Consider the following 14,748-nt stretch of genomic DNA (forward strand, 5'->3'; position numbering starts at 1 on the left):
AGTGCATGAATATGGATGGGCTGTTGTGACTAGGTCTATCGGTGCATTGGATTACCTCCAACGTTGGCATAAAATCACCAACGGCAGAGGAGACTACACCGTCCAGCCCAGAGGATATAGATAGGGAGCAATGACTCAAAAGGGCTTCTCATAATCGAGAAGGCTCTGTTTAGTATGTCTGCAGTGAATGACATGTTGCGCTCTACCTAAATGTTCTCGTGCCCTGCGTCTACTGGCTGGCCAATATGTTGAGCCGACTCATGAGTGGCAGCGATCGGAGCCTTGACAGGGAATTCAACTGTACAGTGCGACTACTGGACGACTCGGAATACACTTGCACGGTACAGGTCAGTGTTAACATGTTTTCATCATCACAAACGGGTTATCCCCGCCACTGACACACGTGTCTCGATGCTGGCGGTGCTGATGCTGCGCATTCAGGCGCGAAAATCCTGGAGCATCTGTACTATCTCGCACTATGTCTGCAATGCGTAATGTTCTAGATTTTTTTTATATTGGCATACGTTTTGTGGGAATCAGTGTTAGTCTGACCCGCCTTAAGCCTTTAAAGAGCAGCAGGTCACCTGTCACGTACCGACAGACTCGCTGGGACCTGAGTCACATTCTTCTGGGTCCATGCAGCCCATGCTTGAATAGAGTGACCGATGGCAAGATTTCAGGTGTTACGTCACTATTATGTATATTTGAATATATACCTCACTATCCACAAATAATGTTGAACAAAAACAGTTACTGATGATTTACGTAGCCAATGTGCAACATTGTAATGGTGATACAGTAGAGGATTTGCCTTCTAAATCTGCGGATAAAGTATGTGCATATTTTAATAATTTCAGGCACCTCTTAATTGACCAAGATGTTATTGCATGTTGATGAAAAAGCAGACCAGATATAGAAATCAAATTTTCTCTATGCATTACGCAAGCCTAGTCCACAGGTTTCGGGCACCTTTGTGATTTTGATAAAGGGAAGCAAATGTGATGTTACACCTGTGACTGTTAACAAAAAAAAATGATCTTTGATAATGAAATTGAAGATCATGCTAAGCTGAGGATACTCCATACAATTTAAATGAATCTTACATTGAAAACAAAACATTTTTACAGCTGTTTATTGCTTGCTTTTTCACACACAAAAATGTGTGTCTTATCCTGTCTTATATGTCAGTATGATGTGTCTGAAACTATTGCTGTCATCAAGGCTGATTGGTGATAGCTGCCTAAGTGCGGTCAATCCTTATTACCTTCACGTTCTATTTACCTTAACTGTTTGTCAGAAAGTGGTACAGAGTTGCAGTGTAAAGGAAGCGAGAAAGCTAACAGGCACACTGAAAAAGACAATGGATGTATTAGTGGCTATCTTCACCAGTACAAAAGCCATATAAAAAGGATGTTTGAGGCTGTGTTAGACATCACAAAGACCTTAATGTTGTTTAGAGGCATTTAAAGGCATCTGCTCTGATGTAACACAGGAAGGATACAAAGTTTGGAGACATTCCAATATTTTGTTTAGCAACAGCCTGTACATCAGGAAGTTTCTGAAAAAGTACATTATTTATAAAGATTTTGCCTTTGGGAGGCAAAATTCTCAAATGTTGTATAACACGTCATGCAGTAATTATATATATATATATATATATATATATATATATATATATATATATATATATATATATATATATATATATGTATATATATATATATTTTTTTTTTTATAAATTGGAGGTTTCTAGATCTAATAGAGGGTAAATGTGTATGTGTTGTGTTTACACATGGCATTCCACAACATTTACTCCTGAATTAAACAATATGGATGGAATAACGCTTGATGGTTGATGGTGATCTTCCTTCTTACTATTAGCTGTTCTTGGTCATTTTTGTCAGGTATGTCTGGGAATGTCAGTCTTAGATTTTTACATTCCATTGTCCTTGGAATTCTGTGTGATGCTGTGGTCTCTATGGCAACAGACTGATTCCATCATCATTCCACAGCTGCTCTTGCTTTCGTCAGACAAACAGCAGACACAATATGGGCATACATGTTCACATGCACATAGCCCTGCCTCTTGCAAAGAATTCTTTCGGACATGGTGCAGATAAAAATGTACTACTCTGTATATACACTGGATAAGACTGTAATAAAATGATGCATGGAAGTACAAAGTGCATCTATCTTCACCTGTCCTTTCCTCCCTTCTTCCAAGTAAGGTTGTCCTCTGTAATTGATTGATCAGTACAGTGGAGTTTGGTTAGTGATAAAATGCTAAAATAGCGAAATATGGCCTCTCTCGTTTGAGAGACTGCTGACTGTGTTTGGCTCCCGGCAGTCACACATCTAGAGACCAGACATATGAGACACTCTCACATATACCTTCATTATAGAGCTCACCTTTGTGTAGGTCAGCAGTTGCCTTTCAGGAATGTCACATACTAAAAGGCTTATGAAACTCACCAATGGATGAAATAAATAGATTCTGAAAAGTGCCACTCTTGATCTGCCTTTTCAGTTTGTTGATTGTGGCATTTTTGAGTGTCAATAATACTTAAACCATTAGTACCAAGATAATAGCTCATTTTATGATGCAGTTGTGTTTTTCCTTTATCAACAGTTACATTTATTGATGCAAGTTTGAGCCAGTGGTTTGTGGACAGAAAACTGAAGTGGGGTCGTATTTCACGGAAATAAAATAAAAATCAGTGAATGTAATGAGGCTTTTTCTTCTGTCATCATTTACTCACCCTAAGACCTGAGTAACCTGCATTTCTTTGTTTTGCTGAACAGATATTTTGAAGAATGTCACTAATCAAACAGATCTCATCCTTCATTGACTCTAATAGTATTCATTTTCCCTACTATGGCAGTTAATGGGGGATGAGATCGGTTTGGTTACTGACATTCTTCCAAATATCTTTCTTTGTGTTTGTATGAGAGTATAAACACTCTTTTAGAGTACACTCTAAAAATTCTGGGTTGTTTCAAATGTGGACAAAAGCATCCACTGGTTTAAATAAATCTATAAAATGTCCAATCTTAAAACCACACAGCATTATGGGTTTAAACAACCCAGCACAGATAATTTAAACCCAACAGTTGGGGTTGTCCATATTTATGGTTGAAACGACATACATTTTTTGGAGTGTAATCATTCAAGTGGAAGGGTATTAGAAACCCATATGTGTAATTTGTTTGTAAAATTACCTCCAGGTATTGCTAGTTCCACCGCCCTACCAGATTAGACATTTCAGTCATACAAAAAAATACAAATATTAAACCACTGAAAGAAGGATATATTAAATGACTAGTTATAAATATCTACCAGCATTGAGTTATTCAAATGAGCTGTCAGACAATATAAAGGTATCAATTGTATTGTCTTCTATTGCTCAAGTTGTCTTCCCACATTCCCTGAAGCAGTGACAGCACTCCAACTTCGTTCCTAGCTTGAGCTAATATTATAAGACAAACCACAAACCAACAATTAGATAAACTGGATTTTGATGTCCCTGTAATTCAGTGTGCTTGCCAGAGCTTTAAAAACGTAAAGGTCTACTTTATAGCTTACCTCCATCAGTCAGATTAAATCAAAATGAATACAGAGAGTTAGTTGTGAATAGGGAGAAACACATTATTGTCGGTCATGATATAATTTGCGTTCTCTCCGGTCTCGTCTTTGCCCCGCCCCTCTCTTTACCTCATTTAGCTTACCTTCATTGTTTCATTCCCAACACCTGTCCCTTGTTAATTATCCTTTGATAGTCTCCCTATTTAATGCCCTTTTGTCTGCTATCCTGTGCTTGTTTGTTTTGCTTGTACCCTGTGTATGATGTTTAGACAGTGCTGCGCTGTGGATTGGCCAGTCAAGTCTAAGTGTTTAGTAATAGACAATGTCAAGTCTGTTCCAGTTTAGTCCAGTCTCAGTTAGTCTTTGTTCTGTCGAGTTTGAGTTCTTATCCTGTTTTACCCCCCATCCACCCCCCCCCCCTGGGTCTTTATTTTATAAATATTTTGTTAACTGCTGCCTGCAAATAGGGAGACTAACAAAGGGTAATAAACAAGGGACAGGTGTTTAGAATGAAACCCTGAAGGGAAGCGAAACTAACCGGAGGGGCGGGAGCGCATATCATGTGACAACAATGTTTCTCTCCACACAAAACCTGAGGCTCTGTCACGATCCTGATCATCATAAGATCATCATACACACGGGGGCAGGAAGAATTTATACTTTGATGTAAAATTCAATTGAAATAAAGCAAGATGACAGAATTCATTCTGAATAGACACGACGGTCACACTTTAGAATAGGGACCAATTCTCATTAGTTACTAACTATTAACTAAGACTTTTGCCACAATAAACCCTGTATTAATATAAAGTGTAACCGACATGACTTATGTAAGACATTGCTTACAGCCAATTCGAGAATATTCAGGGGAATTTGCTTGCTATTCAAAAGAATGTTTATGTGCAGCACACAAAAATTTGGGATTAATTTGATCTTTTTGTCTGAATGTACTTGTTAACCTGACATACTATTGCCCTGAGTATATCTTTTTTAAATGCAAGGATGCAAGAGTGAGAGTACAACAGAACATTTTATTTATATTATAAATAATTTTTCATAATGTTTCTGTCCATATTTTCATCACACCTGTGAGAGAGTTTAAAGGGCATCAGTGCACACCAGTGACATTTGAGTAAACAAAAACTGGTTTCCATACTGGTTTGTGACAAATAGATAAAGTTTCATCTCAGTTTGTTTTATTTGATGTTGTCTTAGACGACCACAGTCACGTGTGCTGATCTGAGACTAGGTGCTCTTTACTGTTTCACTCTACCTGTCATATGATTTTTTTATAGATAGCCTAAGGACACTCCAACTATAGCAGTCAGCTAGTTTTGACAGAGAAAATAGCAAGATGACCAACAGTAGTTATATGCTATTTATTTATTTGATGGACCACAAACCCAGTCTTAAGTAGCACAGGAATATTTGTGGCAATAGCCACAATACATTGTATGGGTCCAAATTATTGATTTTTCTTTATTGCCAAAAATCATTAGGATGTTAGGTAAATATCATGTTCCATGAAGAAACTTTGTAAATTTCCTACTGTAAATATTTAAAAACATTCTTTTTCTGAGTAGATGCAGCAAAGTTTCTAACAAAAATGGTCGGAAACACGCCTACAAACTACACACACTGTTGGCTGCTCTTCAAGTTGTGTGTATATGTAAAGTTAAAATTCCTGCTTTCGGGTTCATCTACTCTCCTCAGCGTCATTACAGCGGTAAGCCAATGGAGAGCGTAAAAAACTAATGTTTCTTCTTAGCAACTGCCTACTACAGCATTTCTGGTTAACAACTTCATAAGTGATTTTCTCAATATTAGATATTTCTGCACCCTCAGATTCTAGAGTTTTAAATTGTATCTCTGCTAAATATTGTCTTATCCTAATAAACCATACATCAATGGAAAGCTTATTTATTCAGCTTTGATGTATAAATCTAAATTTCGAAAAATTGACCCATAAAACTTTTTTGTTCACATATGTCCACCTGTTGCAGTGCCATTTCCTTGGTTGATTATTAAATGAGGGCGGGGTTCATTCATAAACGTGAGCTGAGTGGGTTGAAACGTTCTCATGGCTTAATTGTTCCATTCTATACCCATATGGCCCAGCTGCTCCGGAAAATGTAAAATTTTCCACAGTGGGAAATGTAATAGTAATCTAATTAATTGTGTCAGTCTGAGCCGAAAATGTCTTGTAATCGCACTGTGGTGAACGAGGATCAAGTGGAAATATAACTGTCACTTACCGTTCTTGGAACCGTTCAGCCCAACAGTAAAAAGTGACTTTATCAAGGGGGGGACAGGCACTACACAGAATATCAAGCTTTCTAGACACCAGAAAGAAAAATATCTAATAATTAAGCATTCATTTAAGGGTGATTAGTTAGCATGACCAATTGGAAGCAAATATTAAATGAATCAAACTGAAACTGAAACAAAAAATCAAACTGCTGCAATCAACATTCGACCAGATGCCTCTTAGTACATACAATTATGCAAAAACAGATTCAGAAGGTCCTTTATGATGTGATGTTTAGACTACAGGACATTGATTCTGAAATGATGAGTGTCTTTGTAGCTGACCTGTGCGGGACATCTTCATGACCATAGCACTCAGAATTAGAAAAAACACATTTGTACTTATGTAGTCTAAATGTTGCAGAAAACCACTCAGCTAGGAGTAATACCGGCTTCAGTGACATTTAAAGACTTTCTAGACATCACAGTTAGGTTATAGCGTTATAACAAGAGGCGTTTTAGTAAGTAATATCATCATCTAGTGAACAATATCATCATCATCTCTGTGCACTTCTATATTTAGATGATAGTGGCAGGTTATAACCAGAGATTGTTGTACCAACAGAATCACAAACCATTTATATCCCCCATTCCCTCTCCCTCTCACAATGCTGTCCCTGACAAACAGTTTCTGAATTCACAGCTTGATCTCTCACTAGATTTTCCTCAAAATGAAGATGCAATTTATAAATCATGTTTCTGATGCTTATATGGCGGTGATTTAAATATTTAATCTAAAAAAAGAACATACTGCAACGATTACATTAGTGTTTCTGATGTTACTTCTGATAGGCCCTACTTGTTTTGAGATTGCAGATCTGCATTTGAGCGGAAACATCTCAATCTTAAGCATTCTTCTTTTTTATAAATGTGACTTTCCTCAACCACACAGGCCTACAGATTTCTAAGAAGCCTTTCGAAGTGCTGTGTGAATGTTAATATTTGATTGATCTCAGATGTCTCCAGAGGGATTTTGAAATATTAAGCTCTCTCTAGATCAACATCATCTTTGAACTAATCCTCCTTAAAGAGTTCAACCAAAAATCGAACAATGTTTTATTCACTTATTTTTGTGATGCTTTAAACCTGTAAAACAAACTTACATCAGTAATCCCTTTGTCTCCTATGTTCCAGAGAGATGCAAAGGGTCAATGGCTGTTCGAGCAGGTCTGTCATCATCTAAACCTGCTGGAAAAGGATTACTTTGGCATCAGATTTGTGGATCCAGAAAAGCAAAGGGTGAGCAAAGGGGGTATATAAAGTTGCTTTTTAGTTTCTGAATGCTGTGTGTATTTTCATAGAATGTGAGAACAAATGATGTAGAACAAGACAGTTATTCCAAGTTGTCATGTAACCAGATTTGTGTGAATTACAAAAAGAATCTCTTTAATTATTGATCAGTTTATTTTGTTTAGAAATGTGTTTCCACATACTTGGTGGATACAATAATAATTATGCTTGTTCAGAAGTCTAAGGTACTGTAATGGAGTCATAAAAGTTGACAAGGCTTGTAAGAGGTTAACAGATATGTTGTTGTTTTTAAATACAGTCCAGTCATTTTTCTTTTTTCTTTTCTTTTTGTTTTTCAGCATTGGCTGGAGTTTAGCAAACCTATTACCAAACAAATGAAATGTAAGTCACACTTTACCATACGTGAAAATGAGAAAAAAATCCAGCGGCATCCATGTTATGCATAACATTCTTTTTAATAAAATAACTAATTTAACATTGTCTGTTTGATTACTCCCACATGTTTTATGTCTTAGCTCAGCCACCATACACCATGTGTCTGCGTGTGAAGTTCTATCCTCCAGACCCTGCGGCTCTTAAAGAAGAGATCACTAGGTAGGTACTGTTCTTTCTGTTGTAAACATGATCTAAATAGTATCTATACATTTTTCAGTATATATCACAGCCCTTACACATCTGGCATATATTCATAATCAATACAGACACTACAGATTTGAACATGTGCTCTACTTTTTTTTCAGATACCTGGTCTTCCTACAGATGAAAAGAGATTTGTATCATGGCCGACTCCTGTGCAAGAGTTCAGATGCTGCCACGTTGGCTGCATATATTCTACAGGGTAACAGTCGACAAATTGCATTCAGTTTTGTAATGTTGTGTATCCTCTGTTCTATGAGAAATGTTGTAGTCAACACTCTCTTTATGTTTAGCTGAGATTGGAGACTATGATCCAGGAAAGCACCCAGAAGGTTATAGCTCTAAGTTTCAGTTTTTTCCCAAGCATTCTGAGCGCCTGGAGCGCCGCATTGCTGAAATCCACAAAACTGAACTGATGTAAGTCCAGAGGTTTATCATATGATATTATACAACATTTTACAGAGAAACTAATACATGTAATTTATAAAAAAAGTATTTTAAACTAACCGCAGAAATGTGCATATTCTGTATGTGAGCATTTTTTTTATTTCTCTTTCCAACAGAGGGCAGAGCCCTGAGACGTCTGAGTTGAATTTCTTAAACAAAGCTCAGACTCTAGAAACATATGGTGTAGATCCACACCCCTGCAAGGTCAGAATCAAAAACCATCAGCTCTTAATTAAGCTCTGTCCTCTATCTGTCCCAATAACCTTTATTACGAACTGAATGCAGTGTAAGTTTGCACCTGCCATAAATGTCTAAATAACAGTATGATGAACCTTCATCCTTAAGAACAGACAGAACGGAAAAGTTTTATTTATGTTTTTTTGTCTGTGATGAAAGGATGTGTCTGGAAATGCAGCATTTTTGGCCTTTACCCCGTTTGGCTTTGTGGTACTGCAGGGAAACAGGAGGATTCATTTCCTCAAATGGTGAGAAAGGGGAAATTAATCTGTCATATCATCTTCATTTGCTAAGAGATCAAGAACGAATTACTTGGTGTGTATTAATGACTATGACAGTATGTTGTCATTTTGTTCAGGAACGAGGTGACCAAACTCAAGTTTGAAGGAAAGACTTTTCATATATATGCAACTCACCTAGAGGTAAACAGAGCATATACCTGAATCCAGCATGTTAAAGAATAAAACAAATAACATTCTGTTATTATTTATTCAAATAAATATGGTGGAACGTCACTTCACTTTTTGCGATCTTGTTAGTTGATGGATATTTTGTCCTGAGACACGCAATATTTAAAATTAATGACATGCTACCATATTTTAAAACTATAAGTATTTTTTATGGTTTTAGTTTTGCTCAAAATATTAAACTTTTATTTTGGGGTAAACCATTCCTTTAAAAAATGTAATGCAGTTTACTCCAAACAAAATTGCAAAACAGTTACCAAAAACTGACTGTGAATGACTGTTTCTCATTGTCTTCCATTGGTCAAATAAACTCACACAGTGTTTGAATCTACTAACCTAGCTTGCTCAGTTGTTTCGGCATATAAAATTGGGCTGAGATAAAATATTTTACAATTAAAATAATGCACTATCCCAAAATTATAGAGCGTTCAAACGTGTTTGCACCACTTTTCTGACCTTGTTGTGTGACCTTCACAAAGGATCAGAAGATCATCTTGACTTACTTTGCTCAAACGCCTGAAGCCTGCAAGCATCTTTGGAAGTGTGGAGTAGAACACCAGGCTTTCTACCAGTATGTTCACATTACTTTTATTTACACACCAGGCTAAGATAAAAAAATATCTTGTTATGCACATTTACTACAGAGAAATGGCTCAAGATTAATGGTCCTTCTGTCTTTTCTTTTCAAACAGGTTTGAGAAATCAAGTCAAGTTCGCACTGTGTCTAGTAGTAATCTCTTCTTCAAAGGTAGCCGTTTTAGATATAGGTGAGGCAATTTCTTGTTGGAATAAACAGGGTGGGTTTATTAGCCAGGCTTAATTTTTCCTTTGATTTAGATATTCTGTATGCTAATTCCTTAATAAGCTGCAGGGGTTTTTATACAGTCAAACAGTATGTGGCTTAATTAAAGTTGCATACATTTTCTTAAAGTGGTAGAGTGGCAAAGGAGGTGATGGAGCAGAGTGCAAAAATCAGGCGAGAGCCCCCAGAGATCCACAGGTAGGTCTCATCAGCTCAAACTCCACGTTGTATTTCGGTATAGAAGTATATTTTCTATAGGTTACAATGTATGTCTTGTATGTGTGTGTGTTTAGGGCTGGGATGGTCCCTAGTAGGAGTTGTCCCTCTATTACACATGGTCCACGACAGAGTAGCGTTCCTCAGGCACGCAGGAGAGCAGTTCATATTTCCATCATGGAAGGTAAATCCATTTTCTTGCACTAAAGGTGGAGTCTTCTTTCCGTAAAGAAACTCTAAAAGAAACAGAAAGGGAGTCAGTAATATTGAAAAGATTGTTGTTTAGGCTTTAGAATCATTAACGTACACTGTATATTAATATGGACTATTACAAGACAATAAGCTATTAAGCGAGAATGTCTTGACCCACCCTAACTGTTTCCCCTGACATTTGACTGATCTGTTTGTTCAGCACCAGCATCTAATGTTTTCATTCACAAAAAGCATTTTTAGTCCTTCAGTTGTGTTATTGTATCTAAACAGGTATTTGTTTACTCTTCTGATTCTTTAGGTAGGCAATTTTTGAAGAGTGTTCTTTGATTTCATTGATATGACTCAATGAGTCTTTTTTGAGCTTCAGGTGCTTTGAAATACACTGAACTGAGGAATCTGCCAGTATAGTTATGTGCATTCAGACCGCCTGCAACTGTGTCGCTGTGTGTTGCAAGTTGCTTTCCACGAGGTCGTTCAAAGGTTTTCCTAGCTTTGGTTGCTCTAGTAACATTTATAAACAATCATCAAATCATCATTTGCATAGTTGCCGGAAGTCGGCGGCTTTCCATTGAAATGAATGACATCGCTTCGCTTTGTCGCCGGCGGTCTGAACGGGCATACATGAGAACCCACTGTCATGTAAAGGAGATTGTTGAGGGGCATTCTGTGTCTTGTAATCCTAATGGAAGTCTTGATTATTTCTTCTGTCGGTTGGAATTTAAACACTACAATGCTACCCTCTGGTGGTGAAGTGTTAAAACTTCTTAAGTCAGTTTAAAGGGTCCTGATAATTATAAGACTTTTTCTAAATTCTAAAACAGTTATTTTCTGAATGTACCGTTTACTGCAAAGAAAACAAGTTAAAATTCACTTTTAAGTAATACAAAAGTAATATTTGTATATCTATATGTATTTATATATTTCTAGAGCTGTATTTAGCTATTTCGTTCAGTATTGGGGTTTTTTCTGGCTTTAGAAAACCTTATATATGTTTTTCAGGCTTTACATAGTCAACTACAGTACAAGCTGTTGTCAAAATGTTGTCAAACTGTCTTATGAGACGTAAAATACAGCTCTTGGCAGTGATAGGAATAGCCTACACAAACTACCTCTTCATTGCTTTATGTAACCTGAGAACTGCTCATATTGTGCAAAATGTGACCAGACGTTCACCTGTTCTGCTCACTTTACTGACACAGACACATGTCATCATGGTTTGCCTGTGTGCCTGGGTTTTGATGTATGTTTGTATACTATAGAAATGTGATATATATATATTTTTTTTTATTGTAGTTAGGAATTACAGTGAAAATATCTCTATGTAAATGTACGTAAAGTTGCACAAGATGCTTCTTTCTGTGCGTGAATTTTCACACTCAGGGTCAAATCACTATAAACAGGACTTAAAGGTGCTCAGGACATTCACATGACCTTTTGTGTCAAACATCAGAGACAATACGAAGCAACCAAGTTTTTCTTGTTCATCTGTAGCTATTAACAGTGCTATTATTACTCAGCCTATTAATAGGAAGCCTTCCAGGGACACTCAATGTATGTCACGTGGCTTGTGTCACAGAATGACAAGTGTGTGTTGAGAATGTGTATGCCTTCTTTTGTTACATCCCATATACACATCATTGGGTGGTGAGGGCTTTTGGGCTTACAGGGACTTGAGGGCAGCTTTAAGGCTTTAGGGTGCTCTTTCTTGCACTCTCTTTTTCAAGTACACAGTTAGAGTTATGTTGTTTCTGTTCTGTGGGGTAAAGGGAGGACAGGGGTCTGGTTCTGACACACTAACACGCGATTGAGAACTCTACACACTTAATATTTGCGTAAATTACGACACCATGGTGAAGTGTCTTATACGGATTAAAACAAATGTGAGCGTTCACCTGCGTATGATCAACCACTGTTACCGGGATGTTAAGGTACGAGTGTTGGCATTGGGACCTAGGTTATTGGGGAAAGCCCTGGGGGCTTTGCCTATCTTACCCTCCCTGCCCAGCTCTAGCACTTCTTTTGAAGCTTCATCTAGACTCAGTACCTCAGCCGGCACTTCAGGTAAAGCTCACTGTTGAGCAAATCAAGCATAATGTTTGTGTCACTATTTTTGTGTGCTTGTATGTTGAAGAATGAAGAGGAGTGTGTCACCATTCAGCATTCTGTGTGGCTTTTATGGGTTTAGAGAGGAGCTGTATATTCCTACTTTACATAGTTAATTTCCGACATGCCTTAAGTATATTTTGGTGAATTCATTTTTTATGTCAGTTGAATCATTTGATTGTGATTAAAAAATATCCAAATAAAGTGTCACTTGGATTCTGCAAGGAATCATTGTGACTGTTTTACAACATTTTTGAAAGCTGAAAAAAGTTTCTCTGTTTGCAAGATGTGCTGAAAGGATAGATTTCCCCCAAATAATCACATTCTGGTAAAAAACCTTAGTGGTGAAATGAAATTGGTAGACCACCTTTACTTTTTATACACACTGTATTTTGTATAATTGTTTGCGTTCAAGTCATTTCAACTTTATATTTCAATGTAACGGTTCCTATACTTTGTTATTCATGAACATGTGTTGTAAGTGCTGTCGGCTTGATCTCCATCAGCAGTAAAGATAATAACAACTCCCATCTTTCCACACTCCTTCACAGCATCACCAATCTATGCCTCTGATATATTTGAAAATGCAATATATAGAGGCAAATCCTACAGACTGTGGCATAATAATTTTAAAACAATAAGTTAAAATGACTTGTAAAGGCTATTGATTTACTCTGTGAATAATCATGCTGAACATCTTGACTCTATCTCAGGTTTGGAGTCCCTGCGTGATAGTGGCCATTCCACACCGTTGAGATCAGTCTCCAATAGCAACTCATTTCTACGGTCCCATGGCAGTGGAGCGGAAGGAGGGACAGCAGAATTCTCAGAGGACTCTTACAGTCCCTCTGACAGCATGCTTCCCACACCAGTGTCCAGTGACCACTCTGACCAGGCTCAGGCTCGGCACACCAATGGCCCTCGCAGCATCCAAGAGGATCGAGGAACAGAACTGACTGCTTCAGACCAGGCAAGGCCGCTTGGCGTTAAAGCCAAAGGGAAAGGTTCTCGTCCTGGTAAGACTCAGTCAACCCAACGCAGCCCAGAGGAAGAGCGAGTGAACGAGTTCATCTGTAGTTTGGCGCGTCTTTTCTTAGTGACTCTGGCCCTGCTGTTTGCCCTCCTTCTCCTTCTTATTGTGCTTACAGAGTCTGAGCTGGACTTGGCCCTTCTTAGGGACATCCGGAGGACACCCGAATTCCAGCAGTTTCACTATGAATACTTCTGCCCTCTTAGGCGCTGGCTGGCCTGCAAGTTGCGCTGGATGGGAGGGCATCTTATAAATAAATGACTTCTGTTTACACAGCCTTTAGTGCAGAACCACGCCTCTGTATCTTCTGAGAGCCTTCATCGAGTCCATTGGGTCTCAAGGATCAAGCAGTGTGAGAGTGGGAAATGCTAAGCCTTTATGTCATGGTAATTATTATTATATACATAGCCAAAGCCGTGGACTCTCTGATATTATGCCAAGACAATTGTGTATGTTTCAGCTCTAGTTATTGTGAAATAGTTTTCTGCAGCACGATTTTGTGGTTGGGTAAAAATATGGTATGTGTAGCTCTATAAATACAGCTGTCACTCATCCATCCTTTATCTATTTTTTTAAATATATACTCTTAAATGTTGGTCCCTTAGACTGTGATGAGTGAGACCTAACACTGCAAACTAAGACATGAATATGCCTTTATTGAACAGACATAGACTGATGTTATCCTTAATGTTGGACATAGAGTTGGAGAATTCAGAAGGGTTTTGGCTGGGGTACTTTGTAAGGGTTAAATGTTGGTACTATGGATTTGATCCATACTACGATGTAAGCATAAATGTTGGTAAATATAGTATATATCAAAGTCATTGATGGGGGTTCATGCATGTAGAAAAGGCTGAAACACTGAGGTACAGTATATGGGTCCCCAAAAAATTTAAAGATTTGGCCTTGTCTTCAACCCAACTTAAAAAAATATACATACACAATTGATGTTTCCATCTCATACGAATAACGTATATACCCAGTGGATATTATGTCCTTGAGGTTAAGGTGTTCTGAGAAGGGATAGGAAAGTGCACTGGATAGACAATGTTATGTGAAATGTATGGGAAGTCTGATCAAAGTCTGAAAGTTTATCTAATCATCCATAATTTGTATATTTTTATCATGCTTTTATTATTTTGTAAACCCAGTCTTTTCACTAACTAAATTAAAACAAATTGATACAAAATTCTAAGCAATTCTCTTTTTTAGGTAATGGTGACATTTTTGGTCTGAAGGTAAATTTTAAGTAACTAAACACAACAATGTATATGCACTTGTTTGATACATTAATAGTAGGAAAGTTAATGTCAAGAAAATAAACCTGCAATATCTGGGTGTTAAGAAACGAAAATGAAACTTTATGTACTGTTGTTTGTAGCATGTTATTCATGGAATAGTCTAGTATAGCTAATATAGTATGTAACAATACCAATGATGGCACATGGACATCCGT

At 37.5% G+C, this 14,748-nt stretch overlaps 1 protein-coding gene across 1 annotated transcript; it reads left to right on the plus strand.

Moving 5' to 3' along the window:
- Positions 1 to 245: 245 nt before the first annotated feature.
- frmd5b (FERM domain containing 5b) lies at positions 246 to 13,553 on the plus strand (the record flags this gene model as incomplete). The annotated part of the gene is made up of 14 exons (XM_079470367.1): positions 246 to 347; positions 7,025 to 7,129; positions 7,480 to 7,522; positions 7,657 to 7,735; positions 7,882 to 7,979; positions 8,071 to 8,194; positions 8,341 to 8,428; positions 8,621 to 8,709; positions 8,820 to 8,883; positions 9,408 to 9,499; positions 9,621 to 9,695; positions 9,860 to 9,928; positions 10,024 to 10,130; positions 12,976 to 13,553. The coding sequence occupies 14 exons, from the start codon at positions 246 to 248 to the stop codon at positions 13,551 to 13,553; spliced, it is 1,713 nt and encodes a 570-aa protein (XP_079326493.1).
- Positions 13,554 to 14,748: the final 1,195 nt, after the last annotated feature.

This window comes from Barbatula barbatula (assembly GCF_947034865.1).
Source record: "Barbatula barbatula genome assembly, chromosome: 1".
In the NCBI taxonomy this organism is placed as follows: domain Eukaryota; kingdom Metazoa; phylum Chordata; class Actinopteri; order Cypriniformes; family Nemacheilidae; genus Barbatula; species Barbatula barbatula.